This window comes from Primulina eburnea, chromosome 1 (genome assembly GCF_022965805.1).
Source record: "Primulina eburnea isolate SZY01 chromosome 1, ASM2296580v1, whole genome shotgun sequence".
In the NCBI taxonomy this organism is placed as follows: Eukaryota; Viridiplantae; Streptophyta; class Magnoliopsida; order Lamiales; family Gesneriaceae; genus Primulina; species Primulina eburnea.
Genome location: NC_133101.1, coordinates 61094658 through 61112598, shown reverse-complemented (window position 1 = coordinate 61112598; position 17941 = coordinate 61094658). Strand labels below are relative to the sequence as shown.

At 33.9% G+C, this 17941-nt stretch overlaps 1 protein-coding gene and 5 non-coding genes across 6 annotated transcripts; 5 read left to right on the top strand and 1 right to left on the bottom strand.

The window, feature by feature from the left end:
- Positions 1–1664: 1664 nt before the first annotated feature.
- LOC140837234 (geranylgeranyl diphosphate reductase, chloroplastic) lies at positions 1665–3346 on the bottom strand. Its single transcript, XM_073203318.1, has one exon. It carries the CDS (start codon positions 3196–3198, stop codon positions 1798–1800), a length of 1401 nt encoding a protein of 466 aa, XP_073059419.1. The 5' UTR covers positions 3199–3346; the 3' UTR covers positions 1665–1797.
- A 13329-nt stretch (positions 3347–16675) lies between these two features.
- LOC140815383 (small nucleolar RNA Z267) lies at positions 16676–16744 on the top strand. Its single transcript, XR_012114370.1, has one exon. It is a non-coding gene; the product is annotated as a small nucleolar RNA Z267 (small nucleolar RNA).
- Positions 16745–16843: 99 nt separating this feature from the next.
- Positions 16844–16930, top strand: LOC140815399 (small nucleolar RNA R44/J54/Z268 family). Its single transcript, XR_012114375.1, has one exon. It is a non-coding gene; the product is annotated as a small nucleolar RNA R44/J54/Z268 family (small nucleolar RNA).
- A 249-nt stretch (positions 16931–17179) lies between these two features.
- LOC140815389 (small nucleolar RNA Z267) lies at positions 17180–17246 on the top strand. The gene has a single exon (XR_012114373.1). It is a non-coding gene; the product is annotated as a small nucleolar RNA Z267 (small nucleolar RNA).
- A 138-nt stretch (positions 17247–17384) lies between these two features.
- Positions 17385–17468, top strand: LOC140815402 (small nucleolar RNA R44/J54/Z268 family). Its single transcript, XR_012114376.1, has one exon. It is a non-coding gene; the product is annotated as a small nucleolar RNA R44/J54/Z268 family (small nucleolar RNA).
- A 391-nt stretch (positions 17469–17859) lies between these two features.
- Positions 17860–17938, top strand: LOC140815425 (small nucleolar RNA snoR122). Its single transcript, XR_012114381.1, has one exon. It is a non-coding gene; the product is annotated as a small nucleolar RNA snoR122 (small nucleolar RNA).
- Positions 17939–17941: the final 3 nt, after the last annotated feature.

The window sequence follows — 17941 nt, the reverse complement described above, 5'->3', positions numbered from 1 at the left end:
AATCCAACTCGTCATATTTTAGATGGTGCAAATAATATTTGTGCAACGTTTTTTATAAAACAATTAAAATCTATCATATCTATTTAATGTTCATAGAGAATGAGTGTATATTTTCGATAAGTGACAAGATTTACTACAATAACTATGAATGATTACTGCACTCATGAAGAAATAAGCCATGAAGGAAGATTCTCGATTAATGGATAATGCGTCCGATCCTACGAACAGGATGAGATCCTGTTTCTTGTCAAATCGGAACAAAAACATCTTTCACAATATGATTATCACTAATTCAGTAATTTAACATCTTATTATAGCATCGTTTAGTTGAGTTGATGAAATTAAACAAAAATAAATAAATTATAATTATTAAGATAATTTGAGTAGAATGTATAATAGTATTGAATAAAAATACAGTGTCTAGTTTATTGATTAAATTATTTATATTATTTTTAAATTTTGTTTATCATATAAAAAATACACAAAAACTCCTTGAGATTTTCTCATGAGTCAATTTTGTCAAACAAATATTCTATATAGTTCATCTATGAAAAAATATTACTTTTTATGTCAAATATATTATTTTTTATTATAATAGTGGATATCATGTGAGACCATCTCACGGATCATAATCTGTAAGACGAGTCAAACATACTCATATTCAAAATAAAACGTAATATTCTTAGCATAAAAAATAATACTATTTCATGAGTGGCCCAAATAAAAGATCCGTCTCAAAAATACGGTCCGTAAGACCGTCTCACACAAATTTTTGTCTTATCATAAATATAGATAAGATTGATATGTGTCACGAATATGATCAACTTTTTAAATATACATCTCACCTACTAATTGGAATCAAATAATTAATGAGTGAGTCTCATGTGAGACCGTCTCACGGATCTTAATTCGTGAGACGGGTCAACCCTACCCATATTCACAATAAAAAGTAATACTCTTAGCATAAAAAGTGATACTTTTATATGTGTGACCCAAATAAGAGATCCGTCTCACAATAAGACCCGTGAGACCGTCTCACACAAATTTTTGCCATAATTAATAGATCTGTTTTGAGATTAGACAAGCCTATGAAATTCAACGGCCCATATGCACTTTGGGTCAAGGCATAGTGAAGGTAGGGTAATATATGACCCACCGCTAGATCACTCACGCCTAGGTTCAAACATGCACAGTGAGTGAACTAACTGCGAGAAGCCATCAAAAAAGGGATAATCAATTCATCTACATACCAACAAACTTCTGGCAATTATCATAAGATCTCGTAAAGGGTCGTTAGGTGAAAATATAGTTGAAACAGTATATTATTCGAGCTTCGTAATGGTGTGGTTCTTTCTTATACATGTTGGTGAGAAAATTCAATATGCCAGCTTTTGATGATGCACGTAGTACTTTCAATCTATAGAACTCGGACAGTTCTAAATTACAGAATACTTCAGTTAGACTAAAGGAGCTCCAATTCAACAATGCGAAAAATGAAATCAAGGGGAAACAGAAGGTCCAAATTTAAGGTTATGGCTCGTGAAATCTATAAGTAATATAATAGTACTAGAACTTTTGTTTATTTCTATGCAAGTGATTTCAAGACTGGTCTGAGATCATCATCGGAGAGATTAAAGGAAGCATAAACCAAACAGAAGCTTAAATTCAACCAAGAAATCAGCTGTTTTTTTAAAAAAAATCAAAATATAGAGTTATTTCTTCCTCAGTTTCATCAAACTTCATTAGAATGTTGTAATTAAGTGTATCATACAACATTTCAAATGGAAGAGATAGATCTTAGACACTCAGCTTCTCCATCTCCTTCTTCAAAGCATTCGCCCTCACCAAGCTTCCGATGGTGTTCACAGCCAATTTCAAATCATCCAATGGGTTCCCAGGCACGACTTTCTTGTACAAATAGCTGTCAAATGTCATCTTCTGCACATATTCGTCGGCACACATCTCTACAAAAGCTTCCCTTGCTGGATTCGATCGGTAAAATAACTTCTGCAGCACATCCAAAACCTTGTATGTCGGCCAGTAAGTCTTGTCCCATTTCTCCAAGTATATTCGCAGATCACTTTCATCGATCATTCGCTTCCCGTTTTCGGATCCTTCAACAATGGCTTCAGCGCACATTCGTCCGCTTTTTGCTGCGAAATATATCCCTTCGCCGGAGCATTTTGTCACGTATCCGGCTGCGTCGCCGACTAGTGCTACCCGTTCGAGGACTCTTCGGGGTCTTGGGTGTTCTGGGATTGGGTGCGCCTCGACACGGATGATTTTGCCCCCTTCGATTTTGTCTTGCGCTCGGATTCTGGTTGCGGTTTGGAATTTCTTTATGTCTCCTTTGTGGGTTACGGTGCCAGTGCCCACGGCTACGTGGTCGCATTTGGGGAAAACCCAACCGTAAAAGTCCGGGGAAACATCGTCCCCGACGTACATTTCCGCTAGATCCTCGTAATACTTCATTTTGGAATCGGGGATTTTTATGCGCTCTTGGAATGCGATGGCGTATTCGTAGTCGCCGGCGCCTATGCCTTTCGCTACGCGAGAGTTGGCGCCATCTGCACCGATGACAGCATCGACTTCGATCGTTTTCTTCTCCCCAGCACCACCGGCTTTAGAGTTGTAATCTGTGTAGTGCATAACGTATGGGGCGTTTTTCTCTTTAGGGAGGTCCATTTTCAAGAAAAGCCCGTTGACAACAGTGGCACCAGCGGAGGCAGCGCGGTCGCGCAAGTAGGAATCGAGCACTTCTCGGCGGACCATTCCGATGTACTCGTGGGGCTTGAGTGTCCGCCCGATGTCGACCGCCACATTCGACGGTGAGATCATTTTCATCTTTGTCACTCTCCGATCAATGATATCCAACGGGAGGTCGAATTCTCCCACCATGCATAGCGGGATAGCACCCCCACATGGCTTACAGTTGTCGAGCTTGCGTTCAAAGAGGACAGTCTCAATGCCACCCTTCGCAAGCGTCTCCGCCGCAGAACCACCAGCTGGACCACCGCCTACAACAGCCACTCTGAGGTTGCGGCCAGCGACTCTCGGACTAGATTTCGAGGCCTTTATACGGAGTACGTTGCTGCGGTGGGACAGAACGGCAGGATTGGTAGCAGCCGCTGCGGAATGGCTGTCCAACGCCGTGGAGTGGCGGAGTCCGACGAAGAATTTGAGGGTGATAGAAGCCATTGTCGAGATTCTTGGGAAAACGGGGATTTCGAGGGTGGACTGGGGAGTGGGGAAGATTTTGATATACCAATGAATCCTATATTGGATATGGTTTGGGATTCCAAGGGTTGGATGGGCGACGATGGAGGGCGGATACTGAATCGAGATAAGAAATGAGATATTTCTATGTATTCATTGAAGTCGACAATTGGAGTGTGTAGTCTTCTCAACTTTTTGAAGTTATGGTCTCAATTTTGCAAATTATGAGAGGCTGCGATTGAGCCACGTATCCTAGTTGTGTTATTAGGTTTATTCTCAATAAAGAAAGAGGCAAAGTCATACTATCGAAATTTATATTACATGCAAACTGATATAAGACCGTGTTTACCTCTCTGTAGTGTAGGGGTGAGTATTGGATTAATTCGATTATCGACCAAACTGAATTAGTTATAACTAAACCGAACCGAAATATTTAGCCATAAGTAAACCGACCACATTAATTTTCATAACCGATGAAAACCGAACCGAATTAAAATCGTTAATTCGATCGATTAGTTTAAAAAAAAAATTGTGATTTAACTTTAATTATATATGTAATTTTTTTTAACACTATAGTGTACACAAATGCCAAAAAAATATAAAATCACACACATCACAAACACAATTAATACATATATATCGATTTTAAAATTAAAAATTTAAATATTTAAAAAATTTATTAAATAATAATATTTATTATATCGGTTAATTCGGTTAACCGATTTCAAAATTTTGAAAATCGTGATCGAATCGAATTAACCGATATAACCGAATTTTTTTAATTTGAAAATCGGATTTCCGAAATAACCGAACCGAATTTCCGAATTGGCTCGCTTCGGTCGATTAATTCGCTTTAGCCGAAATTTTGCTCACTCTTACCTCTCAGGGCTCAATTTTACGACATTATTTATTTATCATCATTGAAAAATTATTTTTTATATTAAAAATATTATTTTCTACTTAAAATATAGATCACAACTCGTCTTATATTAATAATCGTCTCATAATATATTTATTTCTTCAATTAAATATCTAACTTCATTTAAATTGTTTAATTATGTGCTTATTTACAAAAACAATAAATCCCTATAGGATCGGTCTCTGTCAAATGTATGAATATTAATTGTTTATTTGTTGGTAAAAACTTGTGTGAGACGGTCTCACGGGTCGTATTTTGTGAGACGGATTTTTATTTGGATAATCAATGAAAAAGTATTATTTTTTATGCTAAGAGTATTACTTTTTATTGTGAATATGGGTAGGGTTGACCCGTCTCACAGATTGTGATCCGTGAGACGGTCTCACATGAGACCTACTCTTATTTGTTTTCCAACTGAATTCATCATTGTTCTTAAAAAAACAAAATTATAATAGAAAAAAAATTCTTAATTTAAAATTTTAAAATCAAAATGCATTTTAAAAGACAAAAACTTATGTGAGACGATCTTACGGGTCGTATCTTGTGAGACAGATATCTTATTTGGGTCATCTATGAAAAAATATTACTTTTTATTGTGAATATCGATAGTATTGACTTATCTCACAAGAACCCATTCTTTTTAAAAAAATATCGCTTTCAAATATATAGGCTAGTTTTTTTTTCTCACTCATATTAAAAAATTATTAGAAAATCAAATATATAGACGGTTTGTTCTCTCACACATATTAAAAAATTATTAGAAAACAAAGTTTACAAACAATTTTTGTATTTTATCTATATTATTTCACAAATAAATATTCGTGATACCGTCTAATAAAAGACATACTCTTAAAAAGACAAAAACTTATGAGATGGTCTCAGAGGTCGTCTTTTGTGAGATAGATATCTTATTTAGATCATCTATGAAAAAATATTATTGTTTTATGCTAAGAATATCATTTTTTATTGTGAATATCGATATATTGATTTGTCTCAAAAATAAAGATTTGTGATATTATCTCACAAGATACCTATTCAAACTATTTATAAGACATGATAATGTATAAACTATTTTAAACTCAGCCTGAATTTTTTGCTCACAGTACTCTTTTTTTAATGCCACATGATTTTTAATGCTCCACGAGTCCACCATCGTGGGTAGGTGGGTGGGTAGGTTCTGTTTGAATTTTTTTTTAAAACAATCTAATTTTGTTTTTAACTTTATGAAATGTTAATTTAAAATTGTAATAAATCTATCAGTGTAAATCATATTAATCAAACGAGTCGCACTTTACAGATCTTGTACGACATATTTGTTCGATATAATATTGACAAAAGAATCGAACTTCTTACTATTGATTAAACTTTCATATATCTCCCTAACCTATGCACTACTCAAACATCGATACGCTCTTTATAGGCTACAAGTCCATCGATGACTAATATCCTTTTGAACACAAATGATTAAAAATTATTTAACTTAAATTAATCTGTTTATATTTATATTGATATTTGCCAGGCTGAGCTAACCTGTCAACCTTAACGAGGCATGTGTTCTACTCTGCATTGGTTGTGAACATTAAAATTTGGTAGGCGTTAATTCAATTACAGAATTAAATGTGGTTTGTATCAGTTTTTTTTTATTAAAAGAATCAGTTTTTTTTTTTTTATTAAAAGAATTATCTTGATCAGTTTATTTTAAAAGCCAAACGATTAAAGTATACAAATTGAGTGGGTCTCTCATGGATCTTAATCTGTGAGACAGGTCAACCCTACTCATATTCGCAATAAAAAGTAATACTCTTAGGCCCCGTTTAATACGTGTGATATGATAAGTAAATTATTAATAACTAAAGTGATTAAAAAATGAGATATATGGATTAATAGCATGGTGAGATAAATAATATGGTGTTTGGTATGATTTTAAAAATTTTTGTAAATTTTATTGTAATGACCAAAATGCCCCAAATGCTAATTAAATATATATTCTTAAAATATTAGATACATTATTAAATATTTATAATTATAATTTACATCATTAAAAAAAATTAGAATTGAAAAAATATTTATTTTCATAATAAAATTAATTAACAAGATTACAAATTTATAAAAATTTAATTTAATATAGATTTACATTAAAATTGATTTTTTTTAAAATGATTGAAAATAATTAAAATATATTAAATTAATTTATAAAAAAATATAATAAAAATTTAAATATTATATTAATTATTAAATTTTCACTAATTTTAATTTTCATATTATATTGAAGAAAACAATTCAAGGGTATTATGGTCAATATACAATCTTATCATGATCACTATTCAAAATTATTAATTATCACACTCTTTAAGGAGGGATATTTAATCACACAAATAACATGAATAGTGTGGGCTTTTAATCATAATCAAGAGCCTATAGATTAATAAAAAACGAACCAAACGCGAGATAAAGAAATGATTATATCATGACTACCAAACATAGCCTTAGCATAAAAAGTAATATTTTTTCATGCATGACCAAAATAAAAGATCCGTCTCACAAATACGACCCGTGAGACCGTCTCACACAAGTTTTTGCCATACAAATTTTATAAGAACTTAGAAGATAATAACAGTAAGAAATATTTTTTGTAAAATTAGTTGTATTTTTTGGTTATATATCATTCAGTTTTGGTTTTATCTGAAGTTTTCAAGACTCCGATCGAATCAAAATTTTCGATATTAGTTTGGAATCAAGTCGAATTTTTCGTTTTCCGGTTTTTATTTCTTTACATTTTGGTAAATTTTGGAATTTTTACCCGTTTGATCGGTTCGACTTAAAACTGATCATGGATCCAGTTCTTACCTCGACCAAAACCATTTTACTTGTCAAATCGATCAAGAACCGGTCGAATCGGAATTGACCAGGTCAAAACAGGTTGGATTTTTGCTAAGTTTGTATCATATATTCATATGTAATAACTTTATTTACCTTGCTTAAAAAAACTTGATTCATATTGTCACGCCCCGGGACGGGGGTTGGTTGACACCGGCGTTGCTCTCAAATATTACATTCGAAAACAACAAGCCTCAGAAGTACAGAATCTCATAAACCAGTCTTTTATTCATAATACGAAATAAATCGATTGTCTGTTACAACTCGAATACTGATGTTTTACAGCGGAAATGTAAAACCAAATATTACAGTATCTTAACGGATGCAGCGGAAAATAACATAAATCAGAACTAAGAACAACGATCTTCATCACCAGCCCCAAAACTGACGTTGTTCCTCTTCTTCTATCAACTCTTCCTCGTTCTTATCTGAGATTGGTTTGGTGGGTGAGTGATATGATTGTCACTCAGTAAGCAGGGGCGGGAATAACTCCCAGTTTTCGAACATCATTTTAATACAGAAACCGTAATACAGTAGTATACAGAAAAACTCGCATTTCATAACAGAAATCAGAATTCAGAAATTACAGGTTTCAGATCAGAAATCAGAATTGGTAAGCACTGAACATGTTAGTGAATTTCATGGCTAAACTGATATCAGTCCCCTATATGTTCTCTCCTCTAAGGGGTGATGCCAGAATCAGAATCAGAATTCAGAAATGTTCAGAATATATATTCCTACCATTAGTTCACTAGGGAGTTTCAGTCCTTCAAAATTATATATCAGAAATCATGCAGAAACTGAACTTTAAAACAGAATTATCAAACGGATTTCAAGATATTTATACATAAGCTCACTTACCGTAAATTGCTAGAGTTTCGGTTGAAGTCTACTGAAATCTGCTTGCCTCGCTACTGGATTTTACAGCTTCGAAAAATGCACTCTCTTAGCTCTAATATTTCAAGTGACAACTCAAGATTTTGGTAAACCAATTCAGGTGTTTGAGGGTGATATTTATAGGCAATGTTTCTGACTGTTAGACTCCCAATTAATGGCCATAATCTGCCATTAACAGCCTTTATTCCATGTTAATGCTTCAGTTACAAGTCTAAGCTGAATCAGTAACTGTCTGCTGGAATCTTACGCTGCTGAATTCTTCTGCTGCTGGATTCCATATGCTGGAATTCTATCTGCTGGAATTGTGTCTGCTGGAAAAATATCATCTTCTGAATTATTGACTGCTGCTGGAATTGTTAGCTTCTACTGAAATTTTCCATTGCTACTGAATAATGCTAGCTGCTGGAATGCTAGCTGCTGGAAATTCGGGTTCTCACACATATAAATTATATTAGTAAAATGTTGGTAATCATAAAAAACAGATTTTTGGATTTTTACTTAAAAAACTCAGTTCTATTTGTTCATTAAACACATATTATGCGTAAGCTTGTGCAGCTTAAACTCGAGTGAAATGCAGATTTAGTTTCTACAAAAGTGTTTATGATGAAGCACATGTATTTTTCTCAGAACCACCCGAAGATTTAATTCTCCTGCCATGCAGAGCGGAATAGCACCTCCGCATGGCTTGCATTTGTCAAGCTTGCGCTCAATTTTTTTTGATGTATTTCTTTTTTAGCCAAAATTTCGATTTATATATAATACTTTTCTAATCATATATGTGAATAAAAAAAATATTCAATTAACTGTAATAAAAGAAAAACTAATATTTCAGTTATGTAAAAAAAATTATTCAATTTTTAATTTCAGCCAAAAAATTAATTTTGTCTTCAAAATTCATTTAAATGTTCAAAAAATAATGATGTGACAAACTCGACAAGACACTCATTATTCATTAGGGTATCCGCTTTCATTACCGTTATAACATCCACCACCTCATTAAAATTGTGGAGTCCACATGTCAACATAGACATTATATTAACACATATATTATCACACATTCATTTTAACATTAACACTCATTATTTGTATATCTCGTTGCCTCATTCATCTTATTCTTATTTTATATTAAATAAATTCAATTTCAAATTATTTACGTGGCACAAGTGGGTGGGCGATTATCACCCAAATTGGTATTAATATCATATTGGTTTGAACACCAAATGTAGGTGCCCTTAAAGGCACGCATAATGGAGAAAACGGTGGAAGTCTAGAAATGTTAATAGTTTTGAATTATGAAATGGCCATTGTCAACAATTTTTGTTCTTTAAATATGGTAAAACAAATGCACATGAAGTAATTCTTTTGAGAGATGGTTTCAGATCATTTTTGTAAAATAGTTCAATCATACATAATTTTATAATAAAAAATAATACTTTTGACAAAAAAATAATTTTCTTTATATATGACCTAAATAAGATATATTTCTCACGAAATTGATCTGTGACACCATCTTATGAGAATTTTTACAACAGATATGTGATTTGTGCATGGACCGTTGCAACCACATTTCACCATTAATATAAGAAACTAAATAAAGCATACTCCCATTCTACAAGAAACTTAAATTCAACTGATGATACACTGGAAAGGGCTTGGGTCATTATTGGACTTGAGCGAAAAGAGAAAACTTAAATGAATCAAATTCTAATTTGTTGCAAACATTTGATCATGGGTAAAATTTAGATATGGTACTCAAGCCCGGACATGGTAATCTCATCCGACCAAGGTTTTTTCGCTTGAACGGGGTCTTCTCGACCAATATGGGTCACCATGCATCATTAGCATGATAATCAGTGCCCATGACAAGACCCGAACAGTATGGGTCGTCATGCCTATTGACATATGACAGGGCATGGGCAGCTGATAGATGACATGGCATGGGCAGTTGTCAGAAGACAGGTCACGTGCATATATCTAATCAAGAACATTGTACATGCACTGTAATCGAGGTAATCTTCTCCCTTATAAACACTCAGGTTTGCTCATTTGAGAGAGGGAAATCTACTGCATTCAATAAATTCTCTCTCTACTTGGTGAACTTTGTACTGACTTGAGCGTCGGAGTGGCTACGCCAGAAACTCTTCCAGCGCCCCACTGACATTATCTTGTTGAGTGTGTGCGGATTGTCTGACGCGAGGTCATCCCACCAAGGCAGGCAAACCAGGACATGCCATACCATCTGGGACACCAGACCAGAGCATCCGAGTAGACCAGGACATGCCATACCACCCGGGAAGACAGAGCATACCACCCGAGAGACCAGGCCAGAGCACCTGGACAGACCAGGACATGCCATACCACCCAAGTTCATCCCACCAAGGCATGCAGACCACCCCGGGTTCATCCATTAGGCCATACCACACGGGCTCATCCCAAGAGGTCAAAATATTTACCTAAAAAGTACATTTCTTTGCTCGAGTAGATTGCCCAACCATCTCACTCAATCTACCCGGACATCATCATCAACAAACAAAATTAGAAACACCAATGCATATGCCTTTTAACCATAATCAATTTATTTCCTCGTCGTTAGGCAATTATAGTAGCACACGACATAGGAATAACTTAGCCTCAAACAATTTTCATCTCCTTCCTAAAAGCATTGGCTCTCAACACACTCCCAATAGTTTTCATTGCAAACTTCAAATCATCCAACGGATTTTCGAGCACAATTTTCTTGTACAAATAGCTGTCGAATGTCGTTTTCTGCTCACAATCGTCACCTCACATCTCTATGAAAGCTTCCCTTGTAGCTAAGCTAAACTAACTCTAATAGCCGATGAAAGATTTGATGGTGATGGAAGTTGGTGATACACCGAGAACTATCTTGGTCATCCGAGAGCTCGGACCATGGAGAGTTCGGAAAGAAAAGGAAAGTCGGGATAAGAACACTATGCCAAAAATCACTTTTTACTTCAGATAATATCTGAAGTAATAGGGTACTTAAGTGCCGAAGTATATGGACGTGAAGTAATAGATGTACCTTTTACTTCGCATAATACCCGAAGTTGTAGTATTGAAAATACCGAAGTCTTTTGGCCGGTTTTGGGAGAAAAACCGGTCCAGAATTGGACCGGTGTCGAAGTAATAAATGTGTTTTACTTCATCGATTATAGTGAATAATGAAGTAGTATATCATATAACTTCCTCTTAAATATTATTTAGCGACGGAATTCATGCTCAAAACCGTCGCTATTTTGCGACGGAATTCATGTTCAAAACCGTCGCTATTTTGCGACAGAAGTAATGTTAATTACCGTCGCTAGTGTGCGACGGAATTTATATCAAAAACGTCGCTATTTAGCGACGGGATTCATATGATTTCCGTCGCTAATATGTTAGGTAAATTAAAAAAAAAAATTAATAAATCTGTGTTATGAATTGGTGCGGTAAAATATAAAAAATTTAATAAATATGTGTTATGAATTGGTACAATCGTGTAAAAGATAAAAATTTTAAGTATCGTAAAGTGGTAAAATCGTGTAAGAAATAAAAATTTTAAGTGTTGTGAAATTGTAAAATCGTGTAAGTGATAAAAATTTTAAGTGTTGTGAAGTTGTAAAATTGTGTATGTGAGAAAAAATTTTAATTGTTGTGAAGTGAAGTGGAAGAAATTGGAGAGAATTTGTATGTATTTATAGAGTGTGGTGGAAGAAAATAGAGGGAAAAATAGGTGGGATTGAATTTTTTTGAAAATGGCGACGGTTTTAGTAAAAACCGTCGCAACATTTTAAATCGGCGACGGTTAAAATGGAGGGAAATATATCCGGAGTGGAATTTTTTTGAAAATGACGACGGTGTTCTTTTAACCGTCGCCAAATTTTTAATCGGCGACGGTTGATTTGAACCTGTCGCTACTTTTAGCGACGGTCAAATAACAATCGTCGCTAAAGATAGCGACAGTTTTTAAAAAACAGTCGCTAGTTTTAAATATGCGACGGTTTTTATTTAACCGTCGCTAAAATTAGCGACGGGTTAAATTAAACCGTCGCCGATTTAAATTTGGGCGACGGTTTAAAAAATCCGTCGCATGTTTTAATCTTTTTACTTCGCTATGTCATTTTTTCATTATTTTTTACTTCATCAAAATTGATATGCCGAAGTAAAATATATAAAAAAAATACAGTGAAGCCCGTGTTTTTAAACATCCGAAGTAAAATATAATATTTTACTTCGCTTGTGTTATTAATGAAGTTATTGGTAATATATTACTTCGTAATTTATTTTTGCCGAAGTAACGCCTGGCGAAGTAAAATGTCATTTTTCACATAGTGGAACCAGTCAAGGTACATCTCCAGATTTGCAGCGACGAGGGAAACTGATCATACCAGCACATGCTCAAGTGAAACTGGACTCTCGGCTTAGCCCGTAATGAGACTAAGAAGACAGAGCCTCACATCGCAATCATATGCCCGACCTCGGTATAGATGTCATTTCCGGATCCATAAAAATGAGATACCATATCTCGAAATCATTAGCCTAACAATCATTGTTCATGATAAGACCATAACTGTATGAGTCGCCGTGTCTACTGACAAAGGACAAAGCGTGGACAGTTGTCACCTAACAACGTGGACAGATGTCTAATAAAAAACAGTGTCTATATACTATAATCAAAGCCATATTTTCCATAATAAATGTTCAGATTTGCTCATTCATTTGAGATATTACATTCCACTGTATTAATAAATTCTCTCTGTCCGGTAGATTGCCTAACCAATTGACCCAATCTACTCGGATATGATGATGATCATATAAGCCGTTGCTGAGATTGTTGGGAAGATATGTTAGTTGGTGGGGTGAAGGCATCCTAAATGCCAAAATAGTGCACTGCATGCCCGATGCTAAGTTGGGGATGGCGAACAGGTGCCGTAGCTACATGCGCCATATGGCGCAATTGATTCTTTTTGAATCCTAAATGCCAAAATAGTGCACGGCATGCCCGATGCTACGTTGGGGATGACGAACAGGTGCCGTAGCTGCATGCGCCATGTGCGCCATATGGCGCAATTGTTTCTTTTTTAATTCTTATATGGCCAACTTTGTTCTTTTTCTTTTTTTTTTGTTTTTACCCTTTTAAATTATTTGTGAATTAAACTTAATTAATTTACAGTTATTTTAATAAATTTGATTGAATTTAATCATGTTTATATCATAATATAAGTTTTAATTGATTATTGAAACCAATAAAATAATATATAATATTTCAAGCCTAACATTTTTCTTATATTGGTATTTTAATAAATTATGAAATATTCAAGAATTGTTAATTTTTTACGTCGATGGATTAGTGGAGATAGGTTTTATATTTGATGCACAAGTGCTTTAAAGATACTCAGAAGTTAATATTATATTAAAATAGTAATGCATGGGTTCAAAATGATACGAAGAGAGTCTTTATCCAAGGGAGGGTCCGTTTAAATTACGAGGCTGCGAGCATCGGGCTAAGTTCATGTGCATCGTATGGATGAAATATTAGTTTTCGAAAATTCCAAATTTCCGATAATTTCTCATTTTAACTCCATTCCAACCGCAAATTAAATTTAAGTTTGGTTTCAAATTCGTAAACAGAATCAAAGTTATATATATACGAAAATGTAATAAATTATGAGTAATTCTCTTGTGAGACGGTCTCACGAATCTTTATCTGTGAGACAGGTCAACCCTACCGATATTCACAATAAAAAATAATACCCCCATCATAAAAAATAATACTTTTTCATGGATGACTGTAAGACCGTATCAAACAAATTTTTGCCTTAAATTATATATCAAATACAAGTTGAATAACGTAATTTTTCTTCTTCCAGTAAACATGTTAGAAGTGACTATAAAGTCAATCAAAAGTAAAAAATTATGTAATGCCAAAAAATAAATAAATTATACGTGTAATATTGGAGACACAATACTAAAATCTACCGTATTTTTGCCTATAAAAAAAGAGAAAGTGTATATATTTACCCCCGTTAATGTAAAATTAATTAGCTCAATTAATGTTGTACGTACGGATTCGGAGACCTAATATTTTTCACCCGACAATGAAAATACATTACATAGTTTTGAATTTGCACTCAAGAGAAAGTGCGCTCCACCTCAAAATGCACTTCTGGACATGCACTTAACATAAATTAATCCACATGTTGCTCAATATAATTATTACAACTCTAGCTGAAGTAGGGCCCCTTCACCATATGTATACTTTAATTAATTAATCTTGGAGACCATTATCTCAAAATTCAGGAAGGGAAGATTGTCAACGTATATATAAAAAAACTCTTAAGAACTTAATTCAGTCGCATAATCACTCTTGTTTAGGGATGAACAACTGAAACATGAAGTTTTCAAGATATTAGTGGTCACGTCAAAAGAGCAATCCAACACATGACGGTGAATTTGAACTCTAATACTATATTAAGATCACGAGCCTAACTACATATCAAAATTAACTCAAGGCGAGAGGATTGTTCAAGTTCTTACATACAACTCTATATTTCATTTGATATGAAATATCTTTAACAGAACCGTAAAGTTGGTCCTCGATCGTTACTTATTCAAGAGGCTCATGTATATTTCTTTAATGAACACAACACGCTCTTCACATGATCACACTCTACCATTCGACACCCACAGCACTCACGCATTCCTTATTGCTCGAATTCTGTATTGAAGTATCTGAAATACGCCGGAGATCGATTAGTTCAGCAGTCGGGACAGCCTCTTCCAAGTTGTGTTCTTGGAGTGTGGCGATTATTAGCCCCAGACCCTGGATAGTCATCCACCTCTATTTCCATCAGTCTTCTCTTTTTTGTGTTCAACTCCCACTTTTCACCTTTATTTTCCTGCATATTTAAACTTCTGTTGAGCGATTATTTTTAATGAATACTCCGACTACATCCACTTATATATAACTTCATAGTGTATCTTTAAAATTTTTAGGATTATTTATGATTTTTGAATTTGATGTAAACTAACTTAAAATTTAAGTCATACAAAAGAAGAAAGATCAAGAAAAGTATTGCCAATATAATTAAGGCACTCTTTGATTCATACATGAACAATATTTAGCAAGCATTTTATACATACCATGTCTGCAACTAACCTATAACTTTGAGATTTCTGCACCAGGTTTCCACTTCCTGCAAATAAGAGATCAAATTTCATACAAAATCATCATCAACTATATATTCAAGATTTACGTACGAGGGAATTGATTCAAAAGTATTTATGTTAAAAACTGATAGCTAGCTTACTTGTAAATGGGATTGCTCCACTCAATCCAAGAATGCAAGAAAAGCACAAAACAACCAGCAATACTCGAGCACTAGAAGTATTATCCATGAATGCCGAAGCAAATTTGAACCGTACGCACTCACAAAATCTTATATATATATATATATATATATATATATATATATATATATATATCTGCATAGGAAATTTCTATAACATGAATAAAAATGGGTGGAATATTTTATATAATTAATTAATTAATTTAATTATAGGGCAGTGGGACCCGTTGCTGCAACAAAATGAAAGAAAGTAAAAAATGTTGCTGTCATGCTGCACAAGTCATCATCGCATCATGCATGTGGATACGTACTATTTAACATGGACAAAAACTTGTGTGAGACGGTCTCACATGTCGTATTTATGAGACGGATCTCTTATTTGGGTCATCTATAAAAAAATATTACTTTTTATGATGAAAGTATTACTTTTTATTGTGAATATGAGTAGGGTTGATCGGTCTCACAGATTAAGATCCGTGAGACGGTCTCACACGAGACTCACTCTTTAATATGTATGTGGTGAGTGTTGGGATTATTTTTCATCAAAACATAATTTATTTCAGTTTTAATATTTTTTTAAATATTTCATCTAAAATATAACAATTAATTTTTAATCTATCTATGTTTAATAATTATTTAAATTAATATACTATATTTTGAAGTACTTATGAAATAATATTCTTATTATTAGAAATTAATTATACATGTCTACTCAGGTCTCGAACCCAATACAGTTTTCGGAGAATATTCGGAAGTGGGTTACCGGATCTTTTATTCGATCCACACCAGATTTTTACTAGGCTGGCTATTGTCAATGTAATTGGGTCGGGCATAAAATTCATGACATTTCTTAAAAGTAATTATTTTAAAGCCTCATACGACTAGCCTTGGATCCAGCCCAACTTTCGTGTACAAAAGGGTATTTCTGTAACTCTGGCTCGGGTCTGGAAACCCTAGCCGCGAACTCCCGGTCAAAATTGACGCATTCATACGATTTTCCTCTCTATATATACATATGCTCATTTCGAAGCGGCTAATAATAAACCCTAATTCTGAGAAATCTGAAGTGCTCGGATCCGCCTTCGTCGGCCGCTCTTCTCTGTTTAAGTGCTCGGTAACTTTTACCTTTTTGAGATCCAAGTTATTTTCTGATAATTGGATCATCTATTCTATGTTTTGTTAAATTTCTTTCGCATTTGATTTTTAAGTACCATTTTTAATCTGGGATCCTCGAATTGTGTGGAAATTATGTGATGATATATTCGTCATACTTCTCCTGGAGAAAGATGAATTTTTTTATTGGAAATCAGAATCTCGGATTCTACTGTTACTTTACGCAATGATAAGTTTAAATATAAATATTTTATTTATTTTACTGTATATTTTCATGCGTTAAGGATAGTTCAGTTTGTTCTGTGTCCTGCCTGTGATGGTGTTAAATATACTTTGAGTTGTTCGCTATGAAAATCTTATCAATCTGAGGCTTTGACGCATTTGACGTTTTTAACTATTATGAATTTGCATTCCTTTTTTTAGAAATGCTTATTTCGCTTAAAATTTGAAACATTTGTTTATGTTTTAATCCTTAGCAAATGATGATAAAATAGACAGGGACATCAGAGCTCCATTGGAGGAAGATGACTATGTCTAATGGGAATCTCTCTGATGCTATGTTAATTCATTTTCGATTTTTCACTTCTCTCTAGGTTTTTTAGTTCATGGCATATGTTCCTTTTTATGGTCAAAAGTCAAAACTATTTGCAATCTTTTATCGATTACATAAATGTCTACCAAAAGCTATACCCGGTGATTAAAATAACACCAATTTTCAAGTCATTGCAATCCATTGTGATGCTTGGCAATAAACATTTTTTTACGTATGCCTTATATGTTGTAAAAAAACGTCTTGTGAAGTTCTATATTGGTGCCAACGATGGTGTTAAATATATTTTGATTTGCTATGAAAATATTGTAATCTGAGGCATCAAGTTCAACATTTTTTTAAGATTTTGTTGTGGCTTTTGGTATTGTTCATATTGGTTGTGACTTTGCATATTGATTACCTTTGTTTTCTATTTTCTTGATAATGCTTTTTAGGTGGTTTTATCAATTCGAGTCGGTTAGTTGATGCAAGTGATGATAAACAGACAGGGACATCAGAATTTCTTAAGAAATTGATGATTTGTCGTTGGGAATCTCTCTGATGCATCAGTTTACACGATCTGGTGTATGTTTGATTATGTGCATTTTTCTTTAGTTATAATTTATTTTTATCAAATTTGCGACGCACTTTAAAATTTTTAAATGTCTGGTTATTGGTTTCTGATGCTTTGCCTATTGCAACGGCTTCTGAAGTATTTCATTGTGCTTTCATACTTCATGTATTTTTTCATCGAAACACAGCAGGTGATGTATACATCACATAACCATGAGTTCGTTCACTTTGATTATACTTTTGAATCATCGCAACTGAAGCTATGACACCCTTCTTTTCTTTGACCACTCTCTTAAATAATTGTTTTCTTCCATTCAAATTTATATTTGATTTGAAAACACCTCGGATTTCATCTTACACAGCATCCCTTTACATACCGAAAGATTTGCCGATGATGTATAAGCTATTTGCTCGTATTATCAGAAATGGCAGTGTTGATATTTGATTGTCACTACCTCTGAGGCAAGT